This window comes from Lepidochelys kempii, chromosome 2 (assembly GCF_965140285.1).
Source record: "Lepidochelys kempii isolate rLepKem1 chromosome 2, rLepKem1.hap1, whole genome shotgun sequence".
NCBI classification, from domain to species: domain Eukaryota; kingdom Metazoa; phylum Chordata; order Testudines; family Cheloniidae; genus Lepidochelys; species Lepidochelys kempii.
Window position 1 is genome coordinate 70,052,914 of NC_136381.1, and position 18,777 is coordinate 70,071,690.

An 18,777-nucleotide genomic window follows, 5' to 3' on the forward strand; every position below is an offset into this window, starting at 1 on the left:
AAAAGATGGCTCAGGTTTGGGAATCTCCCTAACATCCTCAGCCGTGAAGACTGAAGCAAAGAATTCATTTAGTTTCTCCACAATGACTTTGTCATCTTTAAGCGCTCCTTTTGTATCTTGATCGTCCAGGGACCCCACTGGTTGTTTAGCAGTCTTCCTGCTTCTGATGCACTTAAAAAAAAATTTGTTGTTACCTTTTGAGTTTTTCGCTAGCTGTTCTTCAAACTCCTTTTTGGCTTTTCTTATTACATTTTTACACTTAATTTGGCAGTGTTAATGATCCTTTCTATTTACTTCACTAGGAGTTGACTTCCATTTTTTAAAAGATGCCTTTTTATCTCTCTCTGCTTCTTTTACATGGTGATTAAGCCCTGGTGGCTCTTTTTTAGTTCTTTTACTGTGTTTTTAAATTTGGGGTATACATTTAAGTTGGGCCTCTCTTATGGTGTCTTTGAAAAGTGTCCATGCAGCTTGCAGGGATTTCACTCTAGTCACTGTATTTCTTAATTTCTGTTTAACTAACCTCCTCATTTTTGCATAGTTCCACTTTCTGAAATTAAATGCCACAGTGTTGGCCTGCTTAAGTGTTCTTCCCACCACAGGAATGTTAAATGTTATTATATTATGGTCACTATTTCCACGTGGTCCTGTCATAAATATAAAGGGAAGGATAAACACCTTTACATCCCTCCTGGCCAGAGGAAAAACCCTTTCACCTGTAAAGGGTTAAGAAGCTGAGATAACCTCTCTGGCACCTGACCAAAATGACCAATGAGGAGACAAGATACTTTCAAAGCTGGAGGTGGGGGAAACAGAGGGCTCTCTCTGGCCATGTGATGCTTTTGCCGGGACCAGAGCAGGAATGCAGGTCAGAACTCCTGTAAAGAGTTAATAAGCAATCTAGTTAGATATATGCTAGATTCTGTTTTGTTTAAATGGCTGAGAAAATAAGTGGGGCTGAATGGAATGTATATTCCTGTTTTTTTATCTTTTTGTAACTTAAGGTTTTGCCTAGAGGGATTCTCTGTGTTTTGAATCTGATTACCCTGTAAGGTATTTCCCTTCCTGATTTTACAGAGGTTTTTCTTTTACTTTTTCTTTAATTAAAATTCTCTTTTAAGAACCTGATTGCTTTTTCATTGTTCTTAAGATCCAAGGGTTTGGGTGTGTGTTCACCTGTGCAAATTGGTGAGGATTTTTTCAAGCCTTCCCCAGGAAGTGCTTGGGGGGATATTTTGGGGAGGAGACGTTTCCAAGTGGGTCCTTCCCCTGTTATTTTTGTTAGACACTTTGGTGGTGGCAGCTTAAAGGTTCAAGGACAAAAGGTAAAAGTTTGTACCTTGGGGAAGTTTTTAACTGAAGCTAGTAAGAATAAGCTTAGGGGGTCTTTCATGCACGTCCCCACATCTGTACCCTAGAGCTCAGAGTGGGGAAGGAACCTTGACAGGTCCTGTTATAGTTATCTTTTGGACCAGATCCTGCGCTCCACTTAGGACTAGATCAAGAATTGCCTCTCCTGTTGTGGGTTCTTGTACCAGCTGCTCCAAGAAGTAGTCATTTAAGGTATCGAGAAATTTTGTCTCTGCATTTTGTACTGAGGTGACATGTACCCAGTTAATATGGGGATAATTGAAATCCCCCACTATTATTGAGTTCTTTATTTTGATAGCTTCTCTAATCTCCCTTAACATTTCATAGTATGTTAATTACATTAACATTCACTAGATTACTCTCGTCACATATTGGCCGTTAATCTGAAAACAGACAGTACTGCATATTTGAAAGCGTTCTTTGCAACCCTAAGCCTTGGAAATGTAACCTGTTAAAAATGAAAACTTATCTGAATAAAGAGATTAGGCTGAACACATAAGTGCAAGTGCTGGGCATCATGAAGTACTGGTTTCATCCAGTCCTTAGTTGTGTACGTAAAACTCATAGCTTTTGCCAATGAGCTCTCTTGCAAACATTAATTTAAAGAAAATCTTACATGTTCAGGGTGATATACACAGGGCACTTGCCCATTATGAAACATTTGCACTACTACCTATGTAAATTATATCTTTCAGTATCATGGGAGTCCTGAGTAACAAATGTGGCTTCCAGCTCCAGTATCAGATGATTTTCTCCGTATGGCTGTTGGCATTCAGTCCTCAAATGTGTGAATATCTGCGTCGATATAATATTGTTCCAGTTCTGTCTGACATTCTCCAAGAATCTGTCAAAGAGAAAGTAACTAGAATAATCCTTGCAGCGTTTCGGGTAAGTAAAGTTGACTGTAATTGTAGTGGGTTTACGTGGTTTTGTCTCTCACCGAAGTGCTTCCATAGATTATTTCCAGGCATGCTGGATTGGATGTGTAGTCCACATTAACTCTGGCTTTCCTTCCAGAGCCAGAGTTAATATGTGGATTTTTTGTAGGAAAAAGACATGCAGCTTTCTGCGCCTTTTTGAACTGGCAGATCCCAATATGAATGTTCATTGTTCCTCTATATTCTGTTAAATAATCCTTTTTACAGAATTTATTTAAAAAAAAAGCTGCTGCAGCAATTGGTTATAAAACACAAGAATTACACCCTTTAACACTTAGTAAATGGGTAAACTGGCCTTGCAGATATTTCATAAAAATGTACCAGCTCAGGCAGAAAACCTACTCACCATCCTTTTGTTGTGATTGACAGAAAATGATTTTATGTATGTGTCCAAAACAAAGCTTTCTGAGGAGAAACTTTGCATGACTAGTGTAAGCATAGATAGTGTAATGTATGTTGGGATGAGATGTCCACATAAGAGCACTGACTAGTTGACTTCTGCTGCAATATTATATCAGTAAAATCTGAAAATGACAGATCCTATCAAGATGTTCTAGAATACCAAAGCATTGTGGCCTCCTGAATCTTTGTGCGCGCGCGCACACACAGACTCGGGTTTGTATGTGTCATCCCTTCTTGCGCCCACGCATTGGACGTTTTATGTGCATGTGGTCATGTATCTAGTATAGGGAATTAAAATGGCTAGTTGAGGGAGGATGGTGGGGACATGGGAAACTTCCTTTTTATGGAAAGAACTACAGTTGTACGTGTTTTGGCTGGGCTCCAGTGTAATTACTGTATTTGGAAACTTGAAACCTGACAAGGATGTAATTTTCATTATGAGTTTCAGCCTTCCTAATCTTTTTTATAAGAATTTAAAACTTGTGGAGTATGGAACTTAAATGGCAAGCTATGCATTTCAGCAGTGATATTTATTGCACTTTTGTACTTGTTAAAAGGCAACTTTCTGGTCTTCATAACCATCCCAGCAAACCCGTCCACCTACCAAATTATTTTCTCCCTACCACAATGGTGTGTGAATGTATCATCTCTAGGTTGCACACCCAAATTGAAGCTTGTTGGACCTTGAACCCCAAATGTGCTAGGGCCACTGGGCAGAGAAACTCAAAATATGGGAATCTGCTTCCTGGTCATAGTCTTCTCTGTGGCAGCTAGGTATTTCCTGAAACCTCCATTTTTGTTGTTTTTGCAGAGAGGGTTCACACTGGATTCTCTCCACCTCTGTCTCTAGGTCTGGATGGGAGAAGAATGTTCCGTCTATGCTAGCTGTCTAGTAACATACCTTTGCCTCCAGGAACTGCATGTTTGGAGTTTTTGTGAATCTTCCTTAAAGAGCTCTAGGATATAAAGTAAAAAAAGTACATTAAGATACATAGTGGTAACGTGAGTTGCCCACTATGTGCATGAAAACTTCTGCTTCACCAGTTCCATAGCAACCTGCGTTTTGTTGTGGTAACTTGCTAGATTTTTACTGCTATCTAGCCTAGAGCGGATGGAGAGTTACATTCGAATGTCCTGGAAAGAACATTCTAAAATGTTTTCCCCACCTTTTTAGTGGGATTTACTCCCACCTTTCTTAGAATAATGTACTGGTCGGGGAGGGGGTACTCCAGAGGCAGTACCATCTATTGACCCACCGAGTCTCTTTATCCTTGAATGGTTAATATACCAGAAAAGGAGCTCCTGTTTCTGACTTTTAGACTAATCCATGCTAGTGACCCGCAGAAATAAACTCTTCTTTAGCAGCTATAATCCTTTCTCTGGCTCAGGCAGAAAGTTAAAAAATTTACTTCTTTTAAACATGTTTAAATCTAATCTTCTCTTTTAATAATTGAAATGTACAGTCACCCAGTCTTCATATATCAAAGTAACACTGTCTTTTTTCAGCAGATAGTGTCTTCTTGCAAACCTGGACGCTGCTGACAATTATAGGGCTGCATAAATTAAATACAACCTCTTGTCCATAATTCGTTGTGTGTCTTCAGCAGTTCTGGTATTTCTGATTGCAAAATTGAGCTTTTGCAAATTGGAGAGCTATAAAGTATCACACATAACCTAAAGCCTGGGATTTGTAGAAGTTGGGGAAGAAAGTATTGGAAATAAATTAAATTTATATTGAATTGCATTGACCACCTGTGCCTAGACACTCCTTTGGCTGTTGGGATGTAAAGGATGATCGGTTATGAAATTGGAGGGTGTGGAAGTACCTTGTCCCCCATTTCAGCCAGTTCGGTTGTGCTTGGCTGTAGAAGACAGCAATAGAACCTGAGAGTAATTAAAAAACGTTCCATTGTCATATTTAAAGGGAATATTACTCATTGACCATGTTTTACCTTCCTACTTGTTTAGGAATTTTGAAGGAACCCCAAATATAAACCTCACATGCTTATCTTTAAGCAAAGTATTGAGAAACATTACAGTAGAAAAGTCACTGAATTACTGGACCGATGTCTGTTGGTGAGAGAGAAGTTTTTGAGTTTACACAGAGCTTTTCAGGTCCAATAAAAGATATTACCTCATCCACCTTGTCTCTCTAATGTCCTGGGATCTGCACACGTACAACAGTGCATACATTAAATTAGTGGTCCAGTTACTTCTCTCTCTCCAGGTAATTACTTGCTCTTGAAAGATATTATGACTTATTCATATGAACATGGCTGTTGTTCACTGAGGCTTTTTTATGTCGATAACGTGCATTATCAGAGTAAAAAGTGACAGGCTTTGATTGAATAGTATAATTTGAACCTGATTAAATTGAATGAAAGGTAATGAACTGATAGTGGGAGTCAATGAAATCACTGGCTGCTGCACTATGTGCTTATGCCAGCACTCTTCTTACTAATAGAGATGGGCTTGAACTAAAATCCCTGATCTGAATGTGCCCAGACTTTGAGGAAGTTGGCCTCTAGATTCAGATGTGAACTGTGCATTGCAAGGCCTGTCTTTAGTTTTCTAAAGTGTTATATTACTCTTGATATAGGAAGTTATATAGGAACTAATATAAACTGGTCACTTTCATGTTGTTGGACAGGCAGTCTTGAGCATGTAATTGTACTAACCTAAGTGAAAATTAGGGCCAAAATATGTTGGAATCCTTGTCAGCTCATAATATTGCCCTCTCAAGCAAGCCTTTTAATAAATGATTAACACTATTGATGAAACTTGCATAATTCAAATTAATCTTAGAGGATATTTGCAGAAAGATAAATCTGTAATAAATACTAGTATTTTTAAACTGTAAAAGATTTACATTCAACTTTTACCTTTTTTTTCTTCCAGAATCTTTTAGAAAAATCTACTGAAAGAGAAACTCGCCAAGAGTATGCTCTCGCTATGATCCAATGCAAAATTCTGAAGCAATTAGAGAACTTGGATCAGCAGAAATATGATGATGAAGACATAAGTGAGGATATTAAGTTTCTACTGGAAAAACTTGGCGAGAGTGTCCAGGATCTTAGGTATATTTTATAGTATGAGTTTTTAAACCTGTGTCACTTGAAATACTGGCAAACTTTTTGATTTTAAAACAGAAAATAGTAGATATGCTGGTGGTGTTCTGGTATATCATATCTTCCCAACAGTATATGAAAGATCCAGTTTCTAACTGGATGTCTGTCATATATCTGACTAGAAAAATCTACTATGCTTATGCACACATGCTTCTTAACTGACACTTTAAGGGCAGGGTTTTCAACAAGAGTTGCATCTGCTGCACTGGAGCCGAATTCGATACTTACAAAATATGAAACTTCATGTAGACCCATAGAATGCCAAATGAACATGAGTACACTAGTGAGTCATTTATCCCAACTTGCGCTGGATGTATAATTCAGACTACAGCTTGTATCTCTAAGTTGGGCCCCTGGTCAGAGGAATTCCTTTTTAGACTTTAGTAACTGCTAACAAGTGCACAAAGCAGTTTAGCTCTCTCTCTAAATGTGTACTGTTAACCGATTTTCTTCTTGGGATCTGGAATCCCACATTTAGGAGCACAGTTCACTTATTAATAAAATGGGATTGTCAGATAGTTTGTAAAACACTTTATATTTCAGATCAGTAAATTTAAGATCACGTTCTGTGTAAAAGTAAGTATACGTCTGGGGAGAATGCCTTTTCTAACTTGGTTAGTCGCTAAGGTGCCACTAGTTCTCCTTTTTCTTTCTGAACCCTGCAACTAAGCGCTTGTGAACACTTAAAACGTTACAGTGGCGCAGCTCCACTGCTGTGGGGGCGCTTCAGTGTAAACACTGCCTACGCTGATGGGAGGGGTTCTTCCATCGGCATCGGTAATCAATCTCCCTGAGAGGCAGTAGCTAGGTTAGTGGAAGAATTCTTCTGTCGACTAGTGCTGCCTACACAAGGACTTGGTTGGCTTAACTATGCCACTTGGGTATGGATTTTTTTCACACCCCAGAGCAATGTAGTTGTGCCTGCTTAATTTTCTGGTGTAGATTAGGCCTAAATCTTAAGTTTCTGAAGTGGTCCAAGTGAGAGGACTTCAAAAGAGATTCTTCCCCTCCCCTCAACCTGTGCTTACTTTCATGTTGCCTAAGGATGTTCCACCAATGTTTTTAAGCAACTTATCCAAATCAGAATTTTGATACAGATTTGTAAAGAACTGTGACGTTCAAGTTTGTCATAACAAATCCTAGGGTCTCTCAAGGAGTAGAGCTTCTGATGTACTGTTAAAGGCCCGTTCATGGGAAACTAGTGTTTCACCGTATGTTTTTTGCACTCTAGTTCATTTGATGAGTACAGTTCTGAGCTCAAGTCAGGAAGATTGGAATGGAGTCCTGTACACAAATCTGAGAAATTTTGGCGAGAGAATGCTGTGAGATTAAATGAAAAGAATTACGAGCTATTGAAGTAAGTTCTTTAGTTTTCATAAACTTCTGATTCTCTCTTCACACTGTTCTTTAAAGTATATTTTCAGTGTTCAAATTTAAACCATGTGTACTATGGTATTTATTTCAACATGAGCAATAAGTGCTGTAATTTAATTTTGTAGAAACATTACCTAGGGAGAAGAGAAGGTCAGAACATATTACTGTTTAAAGTGTATGGCTTTTTGACAGTGGGAATCATCTGCTCAGAAGTTGAATTGCTTGTTTTTTATTAACTGAACCAGGTACTTTGGTTGATTATGTAATAGAGAAAATATTCAAAATTCATCCTAACTCACTTGCAGTATCACACATGATGGCTTTTAAACTATTTCAGTTAAATACACTTAAAGAAATACCAGCTAATACAGTCCAAAAGTCTGACTGCACCATACCATAGTTAAAATTTTGTCAGGCATTCCATCAGTCTTCCAAATACCTTTTTTTGGTGATGAGGCTGAGGATATCATTACAGATGTGGGATTATTCTGTGTGGCTGGCTCAATTATTCTGGCTCAATGTGTTACACTCTACGCTCTTGATCTAGTTTTTGAGGTGGGATTGAATAGTGCAGCTATTGGTCCTTGTCTGTATGTGACAAGGACTTGCACTATTTTGAGGTTGGAGCCCACCTTTCTTGATAGGCCCTTAGCTCCATCTATTTTATTGGCTGGCTTTAAGAAGCCAATTGACAAAGTTGGATTTTTAGATAGCTGTGAATGCTCTGTTAGTTGCCTAGTCAATCATTTTGATTGCGTGTCCTTTACCATTGACAGAGTGGTGTCAAAGTGCCCCTTCTAATTTGTTCCTCCTTGTCAATGTTGTATAAATCTGGATTGCAACATTTAAAGCAGGGAGATAACTAGAGTACATGATGCTAAAATAGAAGGCATGGTGTGAGCCTGGCCAAGTTGTGAAATCTAACAATGGCTGTGCAAGTGGTCGTTTCTTTGTTGATCCTGTGCTGGAGGCAAAGTCCCAATCAGCAGAACTGTTCCCAGTGGTAGGCAGGTTGGTGTCTGTAGTGTCTTGACTCACTTGCAGATAGATACCAGTGTTTCATGCCAGGGCAAATTTTCACTCTGCTTTGGGTAAGACTGCTCAGAATCGGACTAGAGCCTCAATCTTTGAGGAAGCAGAATAATAACTAGGAGTCATCTGCTTGAGTTGCAGAAAGTCTCTCGCTGAGGTTCTGGTAGTGCTCAGGGAGTGCCTTGGGCTATGCTCAATAATTTAAAGCAGTGCTTCTCTTAAATGATGGCCAGCAAAACCTTGAGTTCCTCTTTGGAAGCTTTTTCAGTGCATAGCTTTTTCCGGAGGAAAGACCCCAGTATCTCAATGAACAAACCCTTTTCAGTCTGCATGTCAGTCTGTTGGGGGGAAGGGTGCTAGCAAGGTGGTGTGGCCTGTGGTGCCTTTATTGTGTAGAAGACCTCCAACTTTACATCTTCCATCCACTGCACAGTCCAGTTGATCTGCTGTCTTGGTGACTACTTGAGATTGTGGCCTGGATAGGAGCTAGCAAGCGAACCTAGACATGATAGAAGTATGGGAGAAGGACACTGAGGAAATGGGAGATTTTTGCTTACCTTTCTGTTGCTCAGGATTGCAAACCAGAATTACTCTCATTTGTCCTCCTGGCTCTATTTGTTTTTTTCATGCCACGCTCATTACTGTGATACTAAAGTGTTATTTCTGGATGTCCAATAGCAGCAGTGGCTATTTTTCTCAGTGTGCTAAAGGCTAAAAAGCTGTGGCTATTTCTTTTGGATGTAGGCTACTCCTGAAGACCACTTTGAAATTTTGGTGGCACATAATGAGGTACAGAAGCCTGCTTTTAGTGGTGCTTGATACAGGGTACACTGCCCCTATCCTTCACAGGGTGGACTGGTTTTCAGTTCATTTCTGGGTGCAATTAAAGATGTAGGTTTTCATAGGATCATGGAAATGTAGGGCTGGAAGGGACTTCAATCTCCCTGTACTGATGCAAGATTAAGACAGACTATCCCTGACAGGTATTTTGTCTAACATGTTCTTTAAAACCTCCAGTGCTGGGATTCCACAACCTTCCTTTGTAAGCTATTCCAGCACTTGACTATCCTTTATAGTTGAAAGTTTTTCCTAATATCTAACCTAAATCTCCCTGGCTTCAGTTTAAGCCAAGTACTTCTGGTCCTACCTCCAGTGGACACAGAGAACAATTGATCACAGTCCCCTTTATCACAGCCCTTAACATTTTTGAAGACCATTAGCAGTTGTCTTTTCTCAGGATATTAACATGCCTGTAGTTTTTAACCTTTCATCATTTTTGTTGCTTTCCTCTGGACTCTCCAGTTTGTCCACATCTTTCTTAGTGTGCTATCCAAAACTGGACACAATACTCCAGCTGGGGCCTCACCAGTACTGAATAGAGTGGAACAGTTACCTCCTGCTGAACTTACGTCACTCTTGTTAATACACCCCAGAATGTTTGGCTTTTTTGCAACTGTATCATGCTACTGGCGCATAGTCAATTTATGACCAACTCTAACCCCCAAATCCTTTTCTGTAGTACTGCTGCTTAGCCAGTTGAGTCCCCATTTTGTATTTGTGCACTTGATTTTTCCTTCCTACTTATCTTTATTGAATTTTAGCTTGTTAATTTCAGGCCAGTTCTCCAATTTATCAGGGTCCTTTTGTATTCTAATTCTGTCCTCCAAAGTGCTTGCAATCCCTTCTAGCTTGGTATCACTACAGTTTTTACAAACATACTCTCCACTCCATCATCCAAGTCATTATTGAAAACCATTGAATAGCACAAACCCTTGCAGGATCCCATTAGATGCCCTCACAGTTTGACACCGAACCATTGATAACTACTCTTTGAGTATCGTTTTTCAATTAGGGATGCACCCACCTTACAGTAATTTCATCTACACAGCATTTCCTTGGGTTGTGTGTGAGAATGTCATGTGGGGACACTATCAAAAGCTTTACTAAAATCAAGATATATTCTTCCCAGCCATCCACTAGTTTATCAGTAATCCTCTCAAAGAAGGAAATTTGGTTGGTTTGGCATGATTTATTCTTGACCTCCATTTTGTCTTACTTATGTGAGTTTACAGACCTTATTTATATATACTGGGACATGAGGGCAGGGAATTCTTAGTATGGATCCTTAGTTCTGGAATTTTTGCCACACCCTTTGGTTCAACAGAGCCCAAGTCTGCAGTATATGTTCACTGTCAGCAAAGTCTGTCTGTTTCCCAGACTTCTTTATTTTTTGGAGGGTGGGGGTAAGGGAGGGCAGGAAGGGTGGATAGATTGAAGGTGAAAGATTAGGGATTAAAACAGTTGATTTTGGGTCAATCTGAAATTTTCTATATGTACCTTTGAATGATAGAATAATACTTGTGTTTTTAGCATAGGATAATTTCGTTAAAACAAAAAATGGGGTTTCACCAAAGTGAAAAAAATGGCTGTTTGTAAGTGAATTTGAAAATATTTGGAATGTACATATGGAAAGTCTGTTCAATACCAAGCTGTTTTTGCTGTTACAAGTTTATTTTATGCTACTTTCTGATCATTGTAGCAGATTATATGCAAGCTTCTAGGCTCCTTCTCTTGCTATAGGGTATATCAACTCCATACACTCGCTTTCACACACAATCCAAGACACTTCCTAAACCTCATCGGTAACATGACTATCTTCAGTATAGCATGAGCTGCTCATCCAAGCGTCTTTTATAATTTGTATTTCGGAACCTGGGGATGGGGGAAGAAAGAGACTTAAATTCCCACCCCTAACCTTCATCCAGCCAGTGATGATTGTGCCTATACTAGGATAATACGTTATCTTGCAGATAAGCAAATAGGGAGGGGAACCTTACAAGTTGTTCAGAAACAGTTTCCACGTTATCATCTTCATGCCAGTCAGTAATCTTTGTCTTTTCTGGTTGTTACAGCAGAAGTTTCAAAATACTGTGACCTACTACACAAGTGCTCTGTTCCTGTCCCACTGCAATGGCAGTGAACACATAAAATAAATTGTAAAAGTGGACCATCTTCCTCTTTATTTGAAACTTAATATAGTCTATCCAGACATTGTTCGTATTTACAGCAGTTTGTTTTAAAGTTTTGTTAGTAAAATAAAAAATCATAACTGCATTTTTTAGGCTCTTAAATACTGTGTTGTTTTTAAAACCTTGTTTGTTCTTGAATATTAAATTGCATAAGCTGTTTTATTCAGTTTCCTTTGCTTCACTCTTTAGTATTTGCCAGCCTTCCCAGTTTTTCATTGACAAATGCTCTCGTTGCATATTCTTCCCCCTATATTGCCTATAACTTGAAGAAGACTGGGCTGAATACTTAATACTACAATATTTTAGTTCCTCATTCTGTATTTAATTTGTGTCCTGTTTCAAATTCAAGTCTGATTCCAGTGAGAAGTACCAGCAGAAAGTTTGTTTAAACTAATGAAGTCATTTCACTTGCCATTTCTTTCAGACTTTTAGGATAATTATTTTCTAGGTGTGTAAGCTTCCTGGGTGGAGTTGTTCGAAGCAACTTTTTAAAACCTGCCTTAATATTGCTGTTAGTTACCAATGTTCTATCCTGGGAGCGCACATGTTTCTTCTCACTTTCACGCCGAACACAGACTAATCTAATTTTCCAGCAATCTGTGCTTCATCTGTCACCAAGTTTCCCTGCCTTATTCTAAAAAACAACCTATGGTCTCTGACCTCCATATCATTGTGTGTGTCAAATTGTATTTTTATTATTGGCTAGTAAACAGTTACATTGGCAAATGTTTTCTTGCTGAATTGCCTTCAAATTGCTTATCTTTATTTTGCATACTGAGTTGAAGTTTGAGTAACCCCTTCTTCTTTATGAAATGTACAGAATTGTCTTTTTGTTACACTAAGGAAATAAGTAACAAGCATCTTAATAGATTTTGATATGGTATCTCGTTTATAATCTTGGTTTTTGAAGAGAACCAGAGTTACTTGCTGAAGTACAGTAGATAAGTACAAGAAAGGATGCATATTTCTTTGCTATTAATGGCGTCTTTGAAACTAGAAAATCACAATTAGAAAGTTTAAAAAAAAATGCTATAACTCTCCATCTTCAATAACATGTCTTACTCTCCACTCTTGGAACGCACTTCCATTCTTCGCGATAATGGGTAATGATTGTCCTCCTCTTCTGTTTAAAATTCTGCCTGTGTTTAACTGGGGTATCCTCTAGTGTATCGTAAACAAGGAAATCATTGTGGGGGATAGTGCATGAAAGTTGGTTGACAGTAGTAAAGTGCAACCACACAACAGTTCTGATAGAACCATTTTGGCATGTTACAGACAGCAAGCCGAATAGCCATGATGTATTCTGGGACTTCTGAATCATGTGTCCTGAACACCAAAAACTATTTCTTGGGGTAGCGCTCTGGGTAGTTTGCCTGCAGAAGGCACTTCATCATGGAATGGAGTTAGCAGAAGCAGCAGCAGCAGCGCTTATGGACCTGCAACTTCTGTGGCTTCTTTTCCACACTGTTGAATTTCATAAGCATGGCTGGTACAGTTGGACTTGAGCTCAAGTTCTCACTGCAGGTGCTGCAGCCTAGTGATGCTTTAGGCAGCTGTTGTGTACAGATGCTGCAAGCTCAAGGCACTGGTTGCAATGTCCTTTTGCCTAGAGTAGATAGGGTCTTTGCTATTTAATTTCAATTTGTTGCTTGGGAGGTATTTTTGTTTTGTGTTATAATCCCAGTTTTACTGTACAGGTGATGCATAATGTATTTATGGTCTCTGAAATTAAGCTACTATAAATTAGCACTTTGTAGTGTAATTACCATCTGATTGTTTTAAATACTGTTGTAGAATCCTGACTAAGCTTCTGGAGGTTTCTGATGACCCGCAAGTCTTAGCTGTAGCTGCTCATGATGTGGGAGAATATGTACGACACTATCCTCGAGGGAAGCGGTAAGCAAAAAGCTTTCTTTGCCTTTGTCTCTTATAATGCTTACTGGCAAGGTGATGGAGTATCCACTTAACCTGATAAACACTATAATTGTACAACAAGTGCTGCAACTAGCCCCAACATAATTATGAAATAGGTTATTGGGAATATTAAATAGCTGTTTGATCCTGTCAGCAATAAACTTAATTTGCTTTCTGGGGCTTTTAATTAGTGAAGAAAATATATCTGAAAGGCTCTTGAAAATTGTTCAGGCATTTAGTAGCTATTATAATCATTTCAGTCACAGACTTGCTGTATATTTAAAGCGTTTATTAGAATTTCATTGTAAACACCAGAGTATTGGTCTTGCAATAGTCATGGACAATCTTTAGTAACAAATCCTGCAGTTTCTTGTGATAAAACCATTTTGTTCCTTTTGAGCTAATATTTGTTTCTCATAAAATATTGCTGGCGATTTCTGTGATAAATGAAACTACTGTGTTCTGATACCATACTTCATGTAAAAAGGACCAATAGAAATTTAAATGCAGAAATACTAAATACCTTACTTGAAACATATAATATCTTTGACATAGTATGAATGCAGACAAACTGTTGTGTATATTAGGCAAACAAATCCAAATGTTACAATGGTCTGTTAGCAACGAATTCTATGAAAGCTACAACCCTGTCACTTGAAAAGTGAGACATTTCTGCGGGGTCAGGTTCAGTATATTGCAACCTTTTGGGAGGTGAGATTTAGATATCCCAAGGGTTACAAGGTATGTGCTGTCAGAGTCTTTTTTTAAAGAGACCATATGTAAGGGGTTGTGGCACCCACCTTTTGTGAGTACACCCTTCTGGTCTGCTTTCTAGTCAGGTGTGTTTGCAGTCTTTCAGTTTATGGTGGCTTTTCAGGGAGTTTTTCAGTAACTCAGCCTTCCAGCCAACTCTCACACAGTGTCTATATGTGAAGCAGAGCAAACTCCTTCTAGGGTATGCAGATTTTAACTTGTTCCAGCCCTGGTGTGAGCCATATCCCCAGGGCTTCCTCTCTGGAGACATTGTCGTCTTGTGGCCCTCCTTGGGCTCAGTCCCAGATGCCAGCCAGGAGCTCCTTCTTTGTTTTCCCCCAGTCCCTGCCCCCCTCAGCTCTCCATGGTCCTGCTGTTCTTTCCGCCAGCCAGTAACATCCTCTCCTGGCTCTAGGCAGCAACTGACTACTGCTGTGTTCTGCAGCTCCTTTTATATGGCTCTGATTGGCTACTCCCTGCAGCCTCTCTCATTGGCTACTTCCTTGCAACCCCTCTAGGCTGCTTGGAGGATTTCTCTTTTGCTCCTCTCTTGGATGGTGTGTGGCAGGAGCCTCTGGGCCTCGTCCATCCTGTCGCACCATATTATAGCTATGTTCATGTAATATTAGTTTAGTCACTGTTTAGTCACTTCTGCTTATCCTGATCTGAGGCACCTGTGGCCTCTGTCTCAGAGACCTTGATGAGTTTTTTCAGGTCTCATCTCTTCCCGTCATACTTAGCTATACAAGTCATTTTTTTAAAAAAAAATTCTCCTGTGAAGAAATGATGAGCTGTCACTGGTTTCCTGACGAGGCTTAAATGAGAAAAATGGAAAAATTTTTAGTCTTGTAAGATAAAATTCTTGGCACAGATTACTGGCGCATTTGGATTGGTGCACTATTCCTGACTGCCAGTGCAGAAAGCCTCATTAAAACTTTAGGAATACTTGTGACACCTTAGAGACTAACAAATTTATTTGAGCATAAGCTTTCATGAGCTACAGCTCACTTCATCGGGTGCACTCTGAAACCTGTCATTAAAACTTTAGTAACTGATTTCACTGTGTACTTGTGGGAAGGGAATTTATGAAGTATGGAGGATTGACAGCCTCTGTAATCTTACCTTATGTACTGGAACTGCAGATGTTCTTAAAAATATAAGAACAAATCAAGTATGTTCAGATGTGGCAAGCAGACCATATGTATTGAGCAATGCTGCAGTTTGTTGTTTTTAGCTTACTTGTGAGCTGAAAGAAGTTGAGACTTTCTGTGGATAGTTTAGGAAGAGATGACAATCCATTATGTTGCCTGAAAATAGACAAGAGGGTGTGGTCAGTATGTTATATTCCTAGGATGGTGTTTAAAACAGGAATATGTTACTAAACTTTTTCCATAATCCAAAACCAAATTGCACAACTCCACTGCTGAAATATAACAGGAGCACTCCACGTTGTTATCACTTTTGACTGTTTCAGCATAGCTTCAAACTTTAAAGTGAGAGGGTGCAGGAAAATAACTGTCATTCCAGCCAGTTCAAAAATGAAAAAAAATCGTATTAATAGTATATTTTTTCTTACATATTGACTTATGAATACTACAAGTACAGTCATGTCTTCTAGGTACAAAAATCTAAACAGGCCAACTCTCTTACAAAATACGAACTAAAAAGTCATGCCTTGCTCAGATTTTTAAAACGGGAATAACAGCTTGTTCCTTGCAAGGCACATATGGGATCACCAATGAAATCCTTATTCAATATGACTTTAGTACGTTATCTCCAAGTCTCTCAATCTTTAAAGCAATGTTTCAGTTACACTTAATGGTCCGGTTTCAGAGTAGCAACCGGGTTAGTCTGTATCCACAAAAAAAAAGGAGTACTTGTGGCACCTTAGAGACTAACAAATTATTCGAGCATAAGCTTCGTGAGCTATAGCTCTAAGGTGCCACGAGTATTTCTTTTCTTTTTACTTAATGGTCCATTTCCTTCGATGTTACACTTGGATTTCAGTATAAAGTTATCAAATTTGCATCTAGATGTGGGAATCATAATGGCAATTTTTCATTTTCAGTGAATCCTGTGACATTGGAGGCTGTTCACTGGTTCAGAAAAATAGAAGAATTCCATTGTTTTGGAAAAAATTTAGTTTAAAACTTTTGTCCTTAAAACTTGAAGCCTATAAAGATGGTAGACCTTAAATACATAAAAGCTACAAGTTCTTCAGTTATTAGTTGCATTCAGCAGAGAGCTAGAATTACCATTCTGGCTATCGATGATCCCTTCTCTTGTTTGTCTAAGAGCAATGTTCATTAGACCAAACATCTGTTTTTTATTCTTTTGGTTAGGTTATTTCGGAACACTACATCAGTTTAAGGAATGTTCAAGATATTTACCATTTAGAAATTATGGACCAGATCCTCAGCTGGTATAAGTGGTGTAGCTCCATTAAAATCAATGGAACTATGCTGATTTATACCACCAAAGGATAGGACCATATATTTATAAGTATTTGCATATAACCCAACTTATTAGCATTTCTATAGTCAGTCTAATGCAAAGGCATGCTCAATGTCTGTTGGGGGGTCAGAGGGAACTTCATATTCTCCTGCACACCTTCCTCTGGCAAGAGAAGGAAGAGGCAGGTCTCAGCTGGGAAGAGGTCCCAACCCTTTGGGTGTTCAAAGAAGTCGCTGTGAGTGTCATTGTATAAGGTATGCACTCGTGACTCAGGTGAGATCTGTCAACGTGGTTATTCTAGGAAGAATACCACATGGAGCACCTTCTTCTTTAACTCCTAAGGTCAGGGAACATCTTGAAGAACAGCTCTCTGACCTCAGCCTGGTCTTGTACATGCAGTGTGGTACATGTTAATGCCTTCGGCTGGCATAATCTTCCTTGCTCCACCGCTGAATTCCACTTAATTTATGCCAACTCCTGGCTGTTCAACTGACAATGGATTGCATGAATTCCAACTTCTTTCTCTTTGCTCATGCTACTACTCAGCTCCTTATTTCACAGTGAAAGTCATTTACACCCAATACAGGGTGCTTGTGACTTGTCAGCTAGTTGATTTCCTTTATCCAGCTTTGAGGGAGAAAGAAGCAGAAGAAGAGGAGGGGAGATTAAAATAAGCACCTGAGGTGGTCATAAATTTGAGAAGGAAACTATTTGAAGTTGGGTTGCATACTGTAGCTGTTGCTTTTAGAGCTTGTACTTCTGTATTAAGGCAGACATCTAACGCCAGGCATAGTAATACAAAATATTGCATATGTACAAGTAGGCCAAGTTACACTGGATTTAGGAACGATAATACTGGATTTCTTGACTTTAAATTCTCAGCCCCAATGTTTCTCCACTGTAGTGTTTGTCACTTGGAATACTCAGCATTAGTTCTGATGAGAGAATTTTAATTTTTTCTTTTTGACCTGGGAGAGGGGTGCATTTGAGCTGAACATCCTCTTTTCACCACTTTTTCGCTATTCAGTATATTATAAAAGTCAAAGCCCTTGAATGTGGACAAGCTATTGGTTGTATTTCACAACAATATTTTGTGTATTGTTTTTTCTCTTGGGAAGGTGGGAGGAGGCCTTAAGCAGGAATAAAGCTTTTAGGAACCTCCTGTGCTATTAAGAATTTTTAGTATTCATGTTGAGGACTTTGACATATAACAGTGGTATGTCTTGGAAAGCATTTACTTTGTACAGAGTATCTTAAAATTGTGTAAAATAACATTTTGCTTAATGCTCCTTGGAGTTTCATGTACTGTTATGGCCAAGTTAGAAAGTGTAATGTGGGTGAAGGTAATGAAGTCCCATAATAATGCCATATTTTTTTGTAGCCTAACTTAAAAGTAATTGTGCTGCTCATCAATTACAAATTATTCAACAGTTATTGTTCAAGTATAAATAGGGTAGTCACAGTAATACAGAGTACTCATGCGAGGTACAGTAGCGTGCTACAAGTTAATATGCAAAAGATATGCACGCATCACTAATCTTTTCACAGGATATTCCTCTTAATTGCTTTTCTAAGGCATGTGAGAGCAATATGCAATAAAAATATACCTCATTAATAAACTGGCATTCATGTTATATGCTAATCTTCTGAGGAGATTTCGGGAGGAAAAACTAACAGACAACAATGCTGAATTTTAAATAACTATCTAGACTCTACCTCTCCAATGTATAGTATGAGTAGATATTTCCTTTCCTTCATTGTTTTTGTGAGGCTTGGCAGAGAGAATGAGGCATGGGGAGAGAAGGGGAATACATTATTTATTTTTGAGATATTGGAGTGTCCAGGGAGACAGGTTTCTGTTGGTTTGATTGGAACACTTGTTGGGAGTGTGGGTTAGCTGAGAGTAGCTATTGTCATTTTGCAAGCCAGTGAATCTGGTTGTTAGGGGAATGGTTCTGTGGGCTGGTGTGGAAGGGAAATGGGGCATTGGAGTTCAGTGGATGGCAGAGAGATTGGGATTATACAAGAGGACTGGGAGAGGAAAATGGGCTGGGGAAAGCTAGGCTGAATTCTTGGATTTGGTGAGGAAAATGCTGACTGGTTGCGTGACAGAATGAGATATGAGCATGAAATATCATAGAATCATAGAATATCAGGGTTGGAAGGGACCCCTGAAGGTCATCTAGTCCAACCCCCTGCTCGAAGCAGGACCAATTCCCAGTTAAATCATCCCAGCCAAATCATCCCAGCCAGGGCTTTGTCAAGCCTGACCTTAAAAACCTCTAAGGAAGGAGATTCTACCACCACCCTAGGTAATGCATTCCAGTGTTTCACCACCCTCTTAATGAACAAGTTTTTCCTAATATCCAACCTAAACCTCCC

At 39.0% G+C, this 18,777-nt stretch overlaps 1 protein-coding gene across 3 annotated transcripts in view; it reads left to right on the forward strand.

Moving 5' to 3' along the window:
- ATP6V1H (ATPase H+ transporting V1 subunit H) overlaps positions 1-18,777 on the forward strand; it is an 87,288-nt gene that overhangs the window by 40,672 nt on the left and 27,839 nt on the right. For all 3 annotated transcript variants that reach the window (XM_073331151.2, XM_073331152.2, XM_073331153.2), the window contains 4 exons: positions 2,067-2,259; positions 5,610-5,788; positions 7,071-7,196; positions 13,069-13,170. In XM_073331151.2, coding sequence (XP_073187252.1) covers positions 2,067-2,259; positions 5,610-5,788; positions 7,071-7,196; positions 13,069-13,170 — 600 coding nt within the window. The remainder of the gene's footprint in view (positions 1-2,066; positions 2,260-5,609; positions 5,789-7,070; positions 7,197-13,068; positions 13,171-18,777) is intronic.